At 40.2% G+C, this 12,607-nt stretch overlaps 1 protein-coding gene across 5 annotated transcripts in view; it reads right to left on the reverse strand.

The window, feature by feature from the left end:
• Positions 1 to 12,607, reverse strand: part of RALGPS2 (Ral GEF with PH domain and SH3 binding motif 2) — a 111,589-nt gene that overhangs the window by 84,700 nt on the left and 14,282 nt on the right. For all 5 annotated transcript variants that reach the window (XM_085068618.1, XM_085068617.1, XM_085068614.1 and 2 more), the window contains 2 exons: positions 3,979 to 4,110; positions 2,175 to 2,282 (listed from right to left, as the gene is read on the reverse strand). In XM_085068618.1, the coding sequence (XP_084924744.1) occupies positions 2,175 to 2,282; positions 3,979 to 4,035 (165 nt within the window). In that variant the 5' untranslated portion in view covers positions 4,036 to 4,110. Of the gene's footprint in view, positions 1 to 2,174; positions 2,283 to 3,978; positions 4,111 to 12,607 lie in introns of those variants that run through there.

The raw sequence follows: 12,607 nt of genomic DNA on the forward strand, positions 1-12,607 counted from the left end.
CTCAATCAATAAGGTACTTAGGCAGCCTGCAAATTATTTCATCAGTTCACCACTTTAAAATAAAGGATACTTTTTTTAAGCAGTATTCCTTCAGCTGTCACAGAGACATGCCTGTAGCCCACACTGCATCCACCTCATAAGAGCTATCACTAGACTGGAAGTTTTCTCATACTTTGAAAAAGTAACTGGCAGCATATCCATGCCCAACCCAAGAGGTTCTACCCACTACAAGGAAACCTCCCCAACACACTTTGGCATGCTCAAGAGCCTGGCCCTACTGCATCACTCTGGTGGTCCTCACATAAAACACTGAAACCCAGATGAAGATTTTACACTTCTCTGTAACGGCAGGACTAAACCCAGGAAGGGTAAGGAAGTGGCCAATAAAAGAAAAACAAGAGGAAGGGTCAAAGGTACTTTTCCTCCAGGGTAGCTAAGCTTTTGGCAAATTTACTTATTCCTACAACCTCTGGCAAGAATGATCAGAAAAAGACAGCACTCAAAAAGAGAAAGCGCTACTGGGAAAGCACATAGAAGTGCCTGGGGAAACAAGCATTAACAAAGAAGTGCAGCTGTGTAAAGAAACATTGAAAAATAAATGACATTAATTATTTCCTTGCCAAAGGACTGAATACTCATGATTTTGCTCAACTGTTCAGAACTCTACATGAAAGATATTTCATATTGATTTACAGTAAATTAAACCTGGTATGAAGAACTGGATATTTTACAAGGAAAAAGGTTAAAAGTAAACATGTTTCTTTTGGGGGACTGAGAAAACAGCAAAATTATACCTAGTAGTAAAAACCAAAAATACAAGCTTCATACTTGTAATGTGAGAAATGCTTAATTAAAAGATTCCTGTCGGTGAGTAGAACTCTACCCACTTTGAGGCATTACATGAAAACAGGAAAACTACTGGATTTGAATACAGATTTTTTACCTAACCAAGATTTAAATAGGCAGCATTTAGAACACCCAAAGTCAAAGGTTTCTGCAAATGAAAGATGAAGGATAGGATGGAGCAAAAGGATTATGAAATGTGATACAAGACAAGGCACCTCTGTCTATTCTGCTGTCAAAGTGAGCGACAGCAGCTCCACAGAGACTGACTGATCTATTCTGCTGCCCAACAGCATCCACCACTGGTAAATAGTAGAGCCATTCAACAAGCTCATTCTGGCCTGAATGCGTAATTCCACCTGAATTCATGGCCCTAGCCCCAAATTCCCTAAGTACTTAGATTTACTTTAGGTACAGGAATCAGAAGATAAAACTGGAAGGACAACCAGCCCCAAAAAACATCTTCCCATGGAAAGTAGGTGATTCATTGCCCAGCTGTTCCCAACAACAGTGCAAGGAAGAGGCCCAAACCACATGACTTGAAACTCAGTCAGGAATAAATCCCTTAATTAATTATCATCCATAGCCAAGAAGAATTTAATGTGTAAGTACCACTTCATAATCCAGCTGCTTTCAATTTTCAGTGTGCTCATTAAAATCAATTCAGCCATTAATAATTAACTGAAATAGTTATTAACAATTACAAACCAGAACAAACTAAATGGGAATATTTTGTGACACGGATTACCACGTATCAATAATCTCCCCAGGACAACTCCTCATGAATCTCAGCACTTGAATTAGAAATGCAGTAAGAGCTTAGCAATCTTTCTAGTAACAGACTTGAATCACTTAGTGGGACCATCTGTTGTCCTCACCTCTACAGGGCGTAAAAACAAAACAAAACAATCACATCATGTTTTGGTTAAACATCTCACCATTCTGTGCTCCCAAACGAAGAAAACTAGAAAAGCTTCCTAGAGCAAGAATTAACAGAGTGAAACATTAAAATACCCCCAGAAAAAAAAAACAAGTACAGATCAAGTATAGTCTGGCAACCAAAATATGCATGACAGAACTAAGCTGCATCACATAGACTTAAGAATCTTTGGTCTATGCTACATGTAAGAGTGTGAAAAATACCTGGGGAGCAGAGCCCAAAAAGATCACTTAAACAGGATAGAGACAATGAAGAACTAAAGAACAGCATCTGTGTTTAAAACCCATGGATGACAGAAGTTAGGCAAAAAAAGCACAGAAATGGAGAAGCAGAGGAAAAGCTGCAAAGGAGGTTCACACACAAAGTAATTAAAATTCCTGGACTTGCTTACCGCATATTCCTCTGGTGTAACCTTTAGAACATCAAACACCACTGCATCAAAGCTCTTCTTCAGCTCAGCTGAACCTTTGTCACTCAAGGACTCAGAGCTGCTACTCTTCTGCAGAAACAAACAAAAAACCACTCAGGATATTTTGGACCTCTCCTTTTTGTCTTCTCTCTTTCACACTCCCAAAAGCAAAATTTCTGTTCAAACGTCATTGTTCACAGAATTTTTTTATTGGCTAAATCAGCAATTCAAAGTCAGTCACAGGACTTACTTTCTCCTGACATGGGTTGCAAAAACATCAGACTCTCAAACTGACTCCTGGATTTCCTTCTAGCTGAAGGAGGGCAGGTATAGATCAGATATTAGGAAGAAGCTCATTACCATGAGGCTGGTGAGGCCTGGCACAGGTTGCCCAGAGAAGCTGTGGCTGCCCCATGCCTCAGGTGTGCAAGGCCAGGCTGGATGGGGCTTGGAGCAACCTGGTCCAGTGGAAGGTGTCCCTGCCCGTGGCAGGGGGGTTGGAACGAGATGAGCTTTAACATCCCTTCCAATCCAAATAATTCCTTTACTTCAAAGGAGCTCCTCCAAACACAACAGTTACATTTCAGCGCATAATTCAATTCCAATTTTGTTGACAGGAAAGGTAATAGCAACAACTACATCAACAACAACAATACAGTCACACTGAATTTCAAACAGAAAAAATACCACTATGGTAAGGAAAAAGACAAGGTCTCCCCCAGAGGAATAGTTATCAAATCATCTTCCTCTTTCTCTTAAAAAATGAAAGCTTACAAAAATTACACCAAGCTACACATATTCCTGTTGAAGATATTGAGCCAAAGGAATTTTAGTATTGTTTTTAAATTAAAGTAATTCACATTTGAAAAAAATCACTACATCCTAGGATATTAATCTATGAAGGTTTACCTACAAAATAAAGACTTTGCTTCCCTCCAAAATACAAATGTGATTCAAAACATTAACACTTCATATTGGTTTCATGTTTCTTATAAGGTTTTCACATTAAAACAACACATCTGTGTTATGAGCAATCACTTCCTCTAGTATATAGATGCAGACCCAGATTCTATTCATTCACTGCTGAGGGAAAGGTCTGAAGTTGGGTCAGGGGAGGTTCAGGTTGGGCATTAGGAAAAGGTTCTTCTCCCTTTTCAGAGGGTGCTGGGCACTGAACAGGCTCCCCAGGAGAAGGTCACGAGCTGTTCATTTCTAGAGGGCAGAAGCTCTGATGGGCAGGAGGGTCCCCTACCTATGCCATAGTCCAAGAGACAAGAGGGAACAACTTTATTCCACTGCTACTGTGTCAGACTGCCCCTCAATACACACCCACAAGTACCTGCCAAAGAAATGAACATTTCTCACATGCCTTGCCAGCCCAGCTTAATGTGCTAAGAGCATCTATTGTTAAAACTTGAAAAGAAAAGCTTCCTTGTCTTGATGTGATGTGGAAGAGAACATGGAAAAAGGCAGCTTTGGCTATGGTAAGATTGTAAATGCAAGCTCATGCTCTATTTTGGTATGCCAAGTCCAGGACTTTACATTTTATTCACACTAAACTGGGATGTATGAAACCAACGCACAGAACAAGAAGCTGTTGGAGGAGACCTGTTAAAAAAGGGAAAACTTACATTTTAGTGCATTTAAAGTGAAAATTGACTGGTTACTCAGTAACTACTTTCTGCAGTCCTTACCTCTGAGGCAGTAGCTGCAACATTAATTTTAGTGCATTTGAAGTGAAAATGGAGTACTTAGTTACCCAGTGACTGGGGTTTGCAATCCTTACCTCTGAAGCAGTAGCTGCAATATTAACACTGCTGGACTGTCCGTTCATTAGCTCCATACTGCCCACACCATCAATCTTCAGCCCTACATTTACAGCAGCAGCATCATCTCCAAGGCAACCGAATAACCATTCCTACAAAGAGCAAAAAAGCATCAGAAAACACTTTCTTCAGGGGTTTCAATCAACATCCAGTGCCTAAAATCCCTTAAAAATATAAAGGACTTCCAAAATGGCTACATCACTTTGAGGGCCAGACTTCAGATTCTAACACCTATTTTTAAATTAGCTACTTACAACCAACATTAACAATGGAAGGTTCCATTAAGATCCATCAGATACTGCAAGTATTGATTTACCACATTCTTCTCCCCTACTATTTTCTCTACACGAGGAATCAATACATAAACATATGCAGCAGTCCTAACAAAGTGCAGTCTGCAACATGGTTCACATATGATGTTTTTATTACCAACTTTAAAAAGTTTTTCCCAGTTGTTAACTCTATTGGATAACTTTAACAAGGTATTATCCAATCAATTCCTATCTTACATGCCTCTTCACCAGCTTCAAGTGAAAATTATCATATTGAAAGCAATTAAAAGTACAAGTTGAATTTATATTTTTATCTACAAATGACAAAAACTATTGCTTAGTAAAAAACCCAAACAGGAAAACACACAAAGGAAAACTCCACACGCTAACTTTTACTGCATCCTTGCAAGAATACTATTACTTTTCATTTCTGCAGACAAAACGCTGCAAAGAAATGCAAACCTTTGGCATCCACTACAAAAGCAATAAGACTACCCAACCCCAAAGAGTTACAGAGAGTAAAAACTGGTTTGTACTTAAATTAATGAGCTGTTAGTGCCCTCTAGTGTGAAAACTATTATAAATCAGCTTCCATGGGTCTATGTCTACAGCAGGTGTGACTGCTTCCAAAGTTGCTGCTGGTTATGAAATTCACTTTTGCTTTGTGGTTTAGCTCAGAGCTATTGCATGGTCTGCAAATAAATGGAGAAGGGAAGTGACAGGTAACTGACTAATTCCACATGACAAAACAGTATTACAGCAGCTCATACTTAAGGCCTCTAAGGAATGAAATAAAATAATCCAAAAAGCTCTATCTCCAAGCGACCTAAACCAAGTATGTCAGACAGACAAGCCTGGAAGGCAAGAAACTAATATTTTAATAAGAAAATATCCTCAAAAAAACCAATCTTTAAGTAATAAAATATCCTCAAATTTTAAAGTGTTACCATAGGAATGCAATACAGAATGGAAGGCAATTAAAGAGAGCAATGTGCCAAATGTCAGTCAAACACTACAGGTATTTTTGAATATTACCAATCCCATGTGAGCTGTAATTGTGCAATTTAGGGCAGCCATCCACATTCTACCCTATCTTGTTTTGGAAAAACTGATGTAACTGTCTCATTCACAGCACAGAGGATGCTACATTTCACTTTCATGTTACACTCCCAGCCCATGTGCTTTCATTAAGACTCATTCCTCCACTAAAAATGCACTCAGCTGCACTTAAGCTTTAGCTGGTATTATACTAACAGACCACACAAACAGGAAAAAATCTCATCTTTGGCTTCTGAGTGTCACTGCTGTCCTGTCTTTTCCCATCTCAGTTACCTTTCCGATTGTCTTCTGGAATATTGCCAAATGCACAGCCCCCCAGTGCCTCTCTCCTACAGTCTTTTCATTTACTGAAGGGAAAAGCACGGAAATAAAACTCTGATATGTCACAAGTTTCACTTAGGTAGTGACAGTAGAGGACAGAGGTATCACATCTTCAAAACCAGTTTTAGGCCCCCCACATGCTCAAAATGGTACATTTATCCCAAAGTAATCTCTGCTGAAAAAACTATCCTTTAAAAATATGGGGTTTTTTTAACTCCAGTATCTTTAAGGAAAGTTGACACTTTGTACAATTTCCTCATACTACCTGGTCCATAACTGTATTATACAAAGCCAGTCTGAAACGAAAGGTTATACATTTGACCCTTGGCTCACATAAGCTTCAGTTGCTTCCCTTCCCCACAATAATGGGAGGCAAAAAGGGAGAGAATTTGTGAAGTCCTTCTGTGCAAGAAGAAACAAAAACTGACCTCTGGGGGCCTTTTTTGTGGAGGTATTTGGATGATGCTTTTGAAAAGAAATAATGCATATCATAGAAGTTTATGGAGTTGGCAGATCAGCCTCAGCTCAACAAGAGCAAACAAATCCCTCTACCAGCAAATGTTAAAGCCCAGTTTCCTCAATGTTTAGTCTCACACAACTTATGGCCACTCATAGGAACTTCCAGCAGTGCTGCACAGTGATCCAGGTTTTCCTTTTCTACCTGGTTACTGTGATGGGAATTGAGAGAACTCTGGCTCTTAGGGAGGTGTGGGGCCACCAGGCTGAGATGTGACTTCTATGAGGAACACAAACCTTGGGAGTTTTCTTTTTTTTTTTTCATAAGCAGAAAATCACTTAGAAAAAAACCCCTGCATGCAAAAGAAATGGAGATTACAAAATATAACATCTGCCATCAAGCTGTATTGTAACAAACTTGTCCACACTATGATAATTTTGTGCCCATTGCTGCATTACAGGAGTATGTCTGAATACATTTATACTTTTTCACACTTTGTGGAGATACAGTAAGGAACTGAATTAGAACTGAACTCCTATAAGTACATATTTACCAATTTTAAAGTTCCAGAATTGGCAACCTTTACCATGTTCTCATGTCTAATATAGATTTCAAAAGTACATCACCACTCCCCATAATAAGGAAAAGTCACAGCAACAGTTTTGGTCAGTGTGTCACTTAAGCCAAATTCTAAAAAAATCCTCACAGTGGAATAACTAAATAATTTGCTTCCTCTACCACCCTTCCGCTCAACACCAAAACAAGCAGCAAAGAGCAATATCAGAAAGTGATCAAGAGCAGACAAGTTCAGAACAACACAGCAGGGTTTGTGGAATGACTGTCACCACACTGCAACAGCGAGTCACAGCTTTCACTGCGAACCTTGTATATCCAATTACCAAACTGAATTACAGTGAGTAATTTGAACTTGCAGTCTGTTTCTCCTCTTCAATTTAATAAATGCCTTTGTGCTCAGAAATGCACTACACGTGGAATTGAAAGCATTTAACGTGATGCACAAAATACCAAAGCATTTCTGCCAACCTGAAGCCTGGACACACTGTCTGGTATCTCCCTACCTCTTCATGCCACACATACTGCACAGCAGAAAACAAACTAAAAATACTGATACAAATATCATCACACCCAAACAATGAAAATATCTAGACTATTGTTGTGGTTTAGCCCCAGCCAGCAACTCAGCCCCAAGCAGCTGCTCATTCACTCCCCCACAGTGGATGGGGGAGAGAATCAACAGAATAAAAGTGAAAAACCTCGTGGGTTGAGAGATAGAGACAGTTCAGTACTGAAAGCAAAGGCTGTGTGCTCAAGCAAAGCAAGGAGCTCATTCACTGCTTCCCATGGGCAGGCAGGTGTTCAGCCATCCCCAGGAAAGGAGGGCTCCACCCTGGGGAGCAGTGACTTGGAAAGGCAAAGGCCACTCCAAATGCCACCCCTTCCACCTTCTTCCTCCTATAGATTTATATTATATATCTGGCCTGGAATAACCCTGTTGGGGTCACCTGTCTCAGCTATATCCCCTCCCAATTTGCTGTGCACCCCAGCCTACCTGCTGGTGTGGTGAGGAGCAGAAAAGGCCTTGATTCTGTGGAAGCCCTGCTCAGCAATAACAAAAATATTCCTGCGGTATCAACAGTGTTCTCAGCAAAAATCCAAAACACAGCCCCACACTAGATACTGTGGAGAAAATGAACTTTATCCCAGCCAAATCCAGCACAACTAACCAGAGTCTGCTACCTTCAGTGAGTTTTTCTGCAAATTCACCCAAGGCTGTGCTGATGATGGTTCCCATCCAGTGACTGACCTGCAGACCCCTGCAAAGGGAAGGCAGCTCGGTGAGGATGAGCAAGGGCAGTAGCAGGGTGTGCCTGAGCCCAGCTGCTGCAGAGCTGACCTGATCTCAGCACAAAGACGACCAGAAAGTGCCCTTTGTTTTAGATAAACAGCTCTGTCAGTGGAGCGGATCAACTGACTGCATCCCAGCTGAGTGAATCAACTGGCGTTGTAAATGCCTCTCCCCAGTTCATTGAAAAAAGTGACTGTCTCCCGGAGCTAGCTACAGCAGCACGGGGGAGCAGAGAATTGGCTCTACAAAACCACAAAGGAATAATAGGAATTTCAGAGAGCTTGAGCTGGCTTCAACCCACGTGTTCCTTCCTGGTGACTGGGGACACCCAGCATCGTGTCAGTGAGCACACTCCAGAGACCAGGAATGGGGATCTCACTGAATTTGCATTGTGTCACGATTTCAGTGTATTTTGTATCACGCTGCTAAATCAAAAATCCTCTGTAATATCAACTACATTCAAATTGTTAACATTAAGCACTACACCCTCCATGTGTGGAATATCTGGAAGAACCTGAGCAGAGTATTGGACTCTCACAGATGTCTAACAGAACCCTTGTGCCTGACTCCCTTCCACAGCAGATGCTCTTGACTCAGTTTGGATGAAACACTGTCCCAAAACCACTGTACAAACAGCATTCTAAAAGATGACCCTAAAATCACATTTAAAACTTCCTGCCCAGAACAGTACAAAAGCTTTGAGGAAACAAACACAGTGAAGTTTTATGAATAGCTCAAGAGTCATGATGACCAATATCCTGTTTGTTCTTATTCATAATGTCAGTACCAAGTGTCATTTGTTTTGATCACAGATGCCCATTAAGTAAACAAAAGTGCCTTGCATGGATCATCATTAACTATAAATGCTGAGCTACTACCAAAGACTTTAGGGACCAAAAAACAGTAGGGACCAAAAAAATCTGTTCTAGATGCAATAAACCTGAGCTCCTGATCTTGTGGAAACATCTAGACATTGGAAGAAAACTTATCATCTAAATGGCAAAAGCTGAAACAACTGCTAAGAAAAACCCAAACAACTCACAACCAAAAAACCTAAGAAACCAAACATACTAAAAAAAAAAAAGCAAACCACACACTCCAAACGAAAACAAAAAGACCCAACAAACACAAAAGCCCAACAATGAAGCAGAGAGTCACCAAGGAATAGGCAAAGAACAAAGAAAAAACAAATTGCACTTTCCAAACTACATCCATGAGTTCTACATGCGAGCCACCAAAGCAGAAACTGACCCAGGTTACTGCACTGTAAGAATAAAGATAGTATATACACAGCCTTAAAGAAGAGAAATTAAAGTCACCTGAAGCCATGCTTTAATTCAGTCTTCAGTAAGCACGGTGATATTAAGACAGCAAAACTGATAAAAATAGAAACTTCCACAAAACACATAAAATAAGTGCTCACGCAACTTGACATTACTCCATTCTCCTGCAGGAAATTTATCACTGAAAATAATAAAATACCAGACCTAAAATCCCACACCCTATGAAGTCCCCAGACACACGAATCTTAGCAAAGCACTGCCTAATTTGCCACTAGTGAAGACTGAGATAAAAGTCACAAAAAGACACACACTGGGTAGAGACATGGCAAAAACAGATAGGGGGCATAATATTTAAAACACAGATTACTAGGAGTTATTACATATGCAATACCAGTACAAATATTAGAACAATAAAACATTTAGAAGTACAAGAAAGCCATATAATGCAGGACAAATAAAACTATCTCAGGGACAGAAGAATAAAAAACAACATAAGAACTCTTGGAGCTGACTCCTGTAAAATTTCTGCTGTCAATTTCAGCTGGAAATTATGCTACCAAAGCTGTAAGAATGAAGTAACCACATGAGACCCAGGTATCTGCATTAGTTATGGGCTAATACTACCTGCAAAACATTGCAAAAGAGACACTGATGCTGTACACTGTGCAGTTCTGGTCACCTTGCTTCCAAAAAAGTTTGTCCAGGAAACGCATGCACAGAAGGGAGGTATTCTGCAGGTATTCTGAAGACAGTGAACCTTCTTTCAAAAGTGGAAACCAGGAGACCTCAGCTTGCTTATGCTAAGAAACTGAGATCTGCATGAGGATACATTTGCCATGTTTAACTGTGAGAAGGATAAACCAGAAGTATAAATAAAATGCAAATTTATGCTCAAAATCTGAATACAGCAATTGAGTTCTTGAACAGTTTTCAGACAACACCACTAACAGCAAATATGCCACAGCTGCTTAAGTTCATGCTGGACTCCTCCTCTGTCACCCTGTGACAGAGCCCGTGTCACAGGGTGCTTCACCAGCAGCACAGCTGACCCAGTAAAGCAGCTCCTGCCTTCCACAGTGCTGCTGGAAACTCAAAGCACTTCTGTGCTCACAGAGCTCACTTATGTCACACATACATTCTTTCCCTAAGCATCTGTTGCACAACAGTCAAAGCAGTATCAGCTGGTTAAGCTCCAAGACAGATGAAATTAGAATCCACCGAATAGCAAAAAGAAAGAACAAAAAATTCTTTCATTAGGTTTGACATTGAAGTTTTAAATAAAAAAAGAAGCTTCACTTAAACATGTTCATTTAAATTTAGATTCCCTTTCTTTATCTTAGAAAAGGCTTTACCTGGCAATTAAGTAAAATTATTATTCTTTAAGGAGACACTATTCACAGAGCACTTTCACTACCACTTGTTCTGAATAAAATCTTATTGCTGCTTTTATGCACCTCATTCCCCAGCTCTGGGAACAGGAGGAGGCTGGGGGAGTAAGAAGAAAAATACAGAGAGATAACATTAAGGTAATAGAAAGGCTCTGTCTCATTCATATCTTAGTTTCCAGCTATCTAGACCTCTTCTCCATGGTTCTCCAGTACCCAGTGCTCCCCTTTTTAATTTGAAGAACTAGTACAACGTGCAGCTCCCATTTCCTCGCATGAGATAAAGAAAGAAAAACCAAAGCTGAAAGCCAGAATATCCTTCTCCAGGGCACATGTTACCCGTTTACCAAATCCTATTACAAAATCCCAACCATCAGCTCAGTCTGTCATCAACTAGCAACAACAATCAAGAGGTTCAGCTCAAAATGGAAATTTTTCCACGTTAGTTATGAAGGAGATTCTTACCGTTCTGACTTCCACCACTCAAAAGCAGCTTTCCTCAGTGGACTGACTCAGGACCAAGACTTAACTGGTAGATATTTTAGCACAAAGTTTAGCATGAGAACTGCTACACAGCTGCAAGCAGTGGCAGATCCAGGCTTTCACACAGGCATGAATCAAGCAGAAGGAAAGGATCATTGCAGGCAACAAATGGAGTAAGCCAAAAATGTGAACATGTGTACGTGCTATTTAGGTTTAGCCTGAGGTCGGAAGAGGTTGGCTCTCTGCTGACAAAAGGCCTCTCCAGCAGCGTCTGAGTGCTACAAGGTGAAATGTAGGTGCACTAAGAAAGTAACTGCACAAAACCTGAAGAACTTCCTGCTCTTCAAACAAACTGCTTTCAAATCATCAGATCCCCCAGTCTTCCTTCAGAGATCACCAACAAGTCTCTGTTAGTAGCTCTTGAGAAAACTGCACAGAAGAAAACTTTATTCCTTTGGATCTAGCTATTACTGTGCAATTGCTGTCAGAAGAGTGAACCTGTGAATTTATGCCACATAGTTTGGTTTTCTTCCCATATGCCAAAAGACTAAGCAGTAGGGAATTCTTTTAGCACAGAAAGTACACCAAAAGTGTAAGGTGCTACCCTCCTCATCTCCCTCCCACAACTAAAGCCTACCCAAAGCTTAACCTCTTTGAGCAACATTTCTTCTCATCCTGAAGAAGAAATCCAGGCTTGCTCAGTGAGCCAGTGGAGGAGAATCCCTCCTTGCCCCAAAGACACATACATAACCTAGAGACATTCCTGAAATACAGGAGCTACCAATATTTATTTTCAAGAATAAGAAGGAAAAATATGGCAAAGAAAATACACAGGATTTAAACTGGAAGCAAATACTTGTAACTAATTAGGCAGTTCAACAACATGATAATCTTCCCCCAGTTGGATTTTCCAAGACCTCCACCACATGGCCATACAGTTGTCAGTTTTGTTTGCAAACAAGAGGAGCATTAAATGATTCATGTCCTCTTGATTAACTGATGCTCAGTTTGCAAAGTGTTATTATGGCTTAGAAGTGCAGGCACAGTATCAGTGGAATTAATAGAGAAAGAACACATCTGTGGGCACCATTCTGAACTGGGAAATCGTACTTAAGAACATGCAACAGTGGAGCATTGAATGCTGCTAGCATGGACATCGGGATCCAAAAATTATTTCCAGAGGTACTTAGATCCAGGTTTGCTTTGTTTGAGGATAATACAAACAACACAGGAATAGTGAAGAATTATTAAGACTGTGCATCAGCAAAACTATCACATGTCACTGTGAAAAGTCTCTAGAACTGCCTTCTATATTCCTAGCTTTATTTTATATTTTCAATAAGGCAATGTATAAATTGAATTTTCTCTGTAAACATATACATCACACAGGGATGTAAAGAAACTCAAATATCCATGCAACTCATCAAATAATCTTCTGTAGGCATTAAGTGCTAGAATCAAA

Source organism: Lichenostomus cassidix, chromosome 8 (assembly GCF_008360975.1).
Source record: "Lichenostomus cassidix isolate B80296 chromosome 8, HeHo_3.0, whole genome shotgun sequence".
NCBI lineage: Eukaryota > Metazoa > Chordata > Aves > Passeriformes > Meliphagidae > Lichenostomus > Lichenostomus cassidix.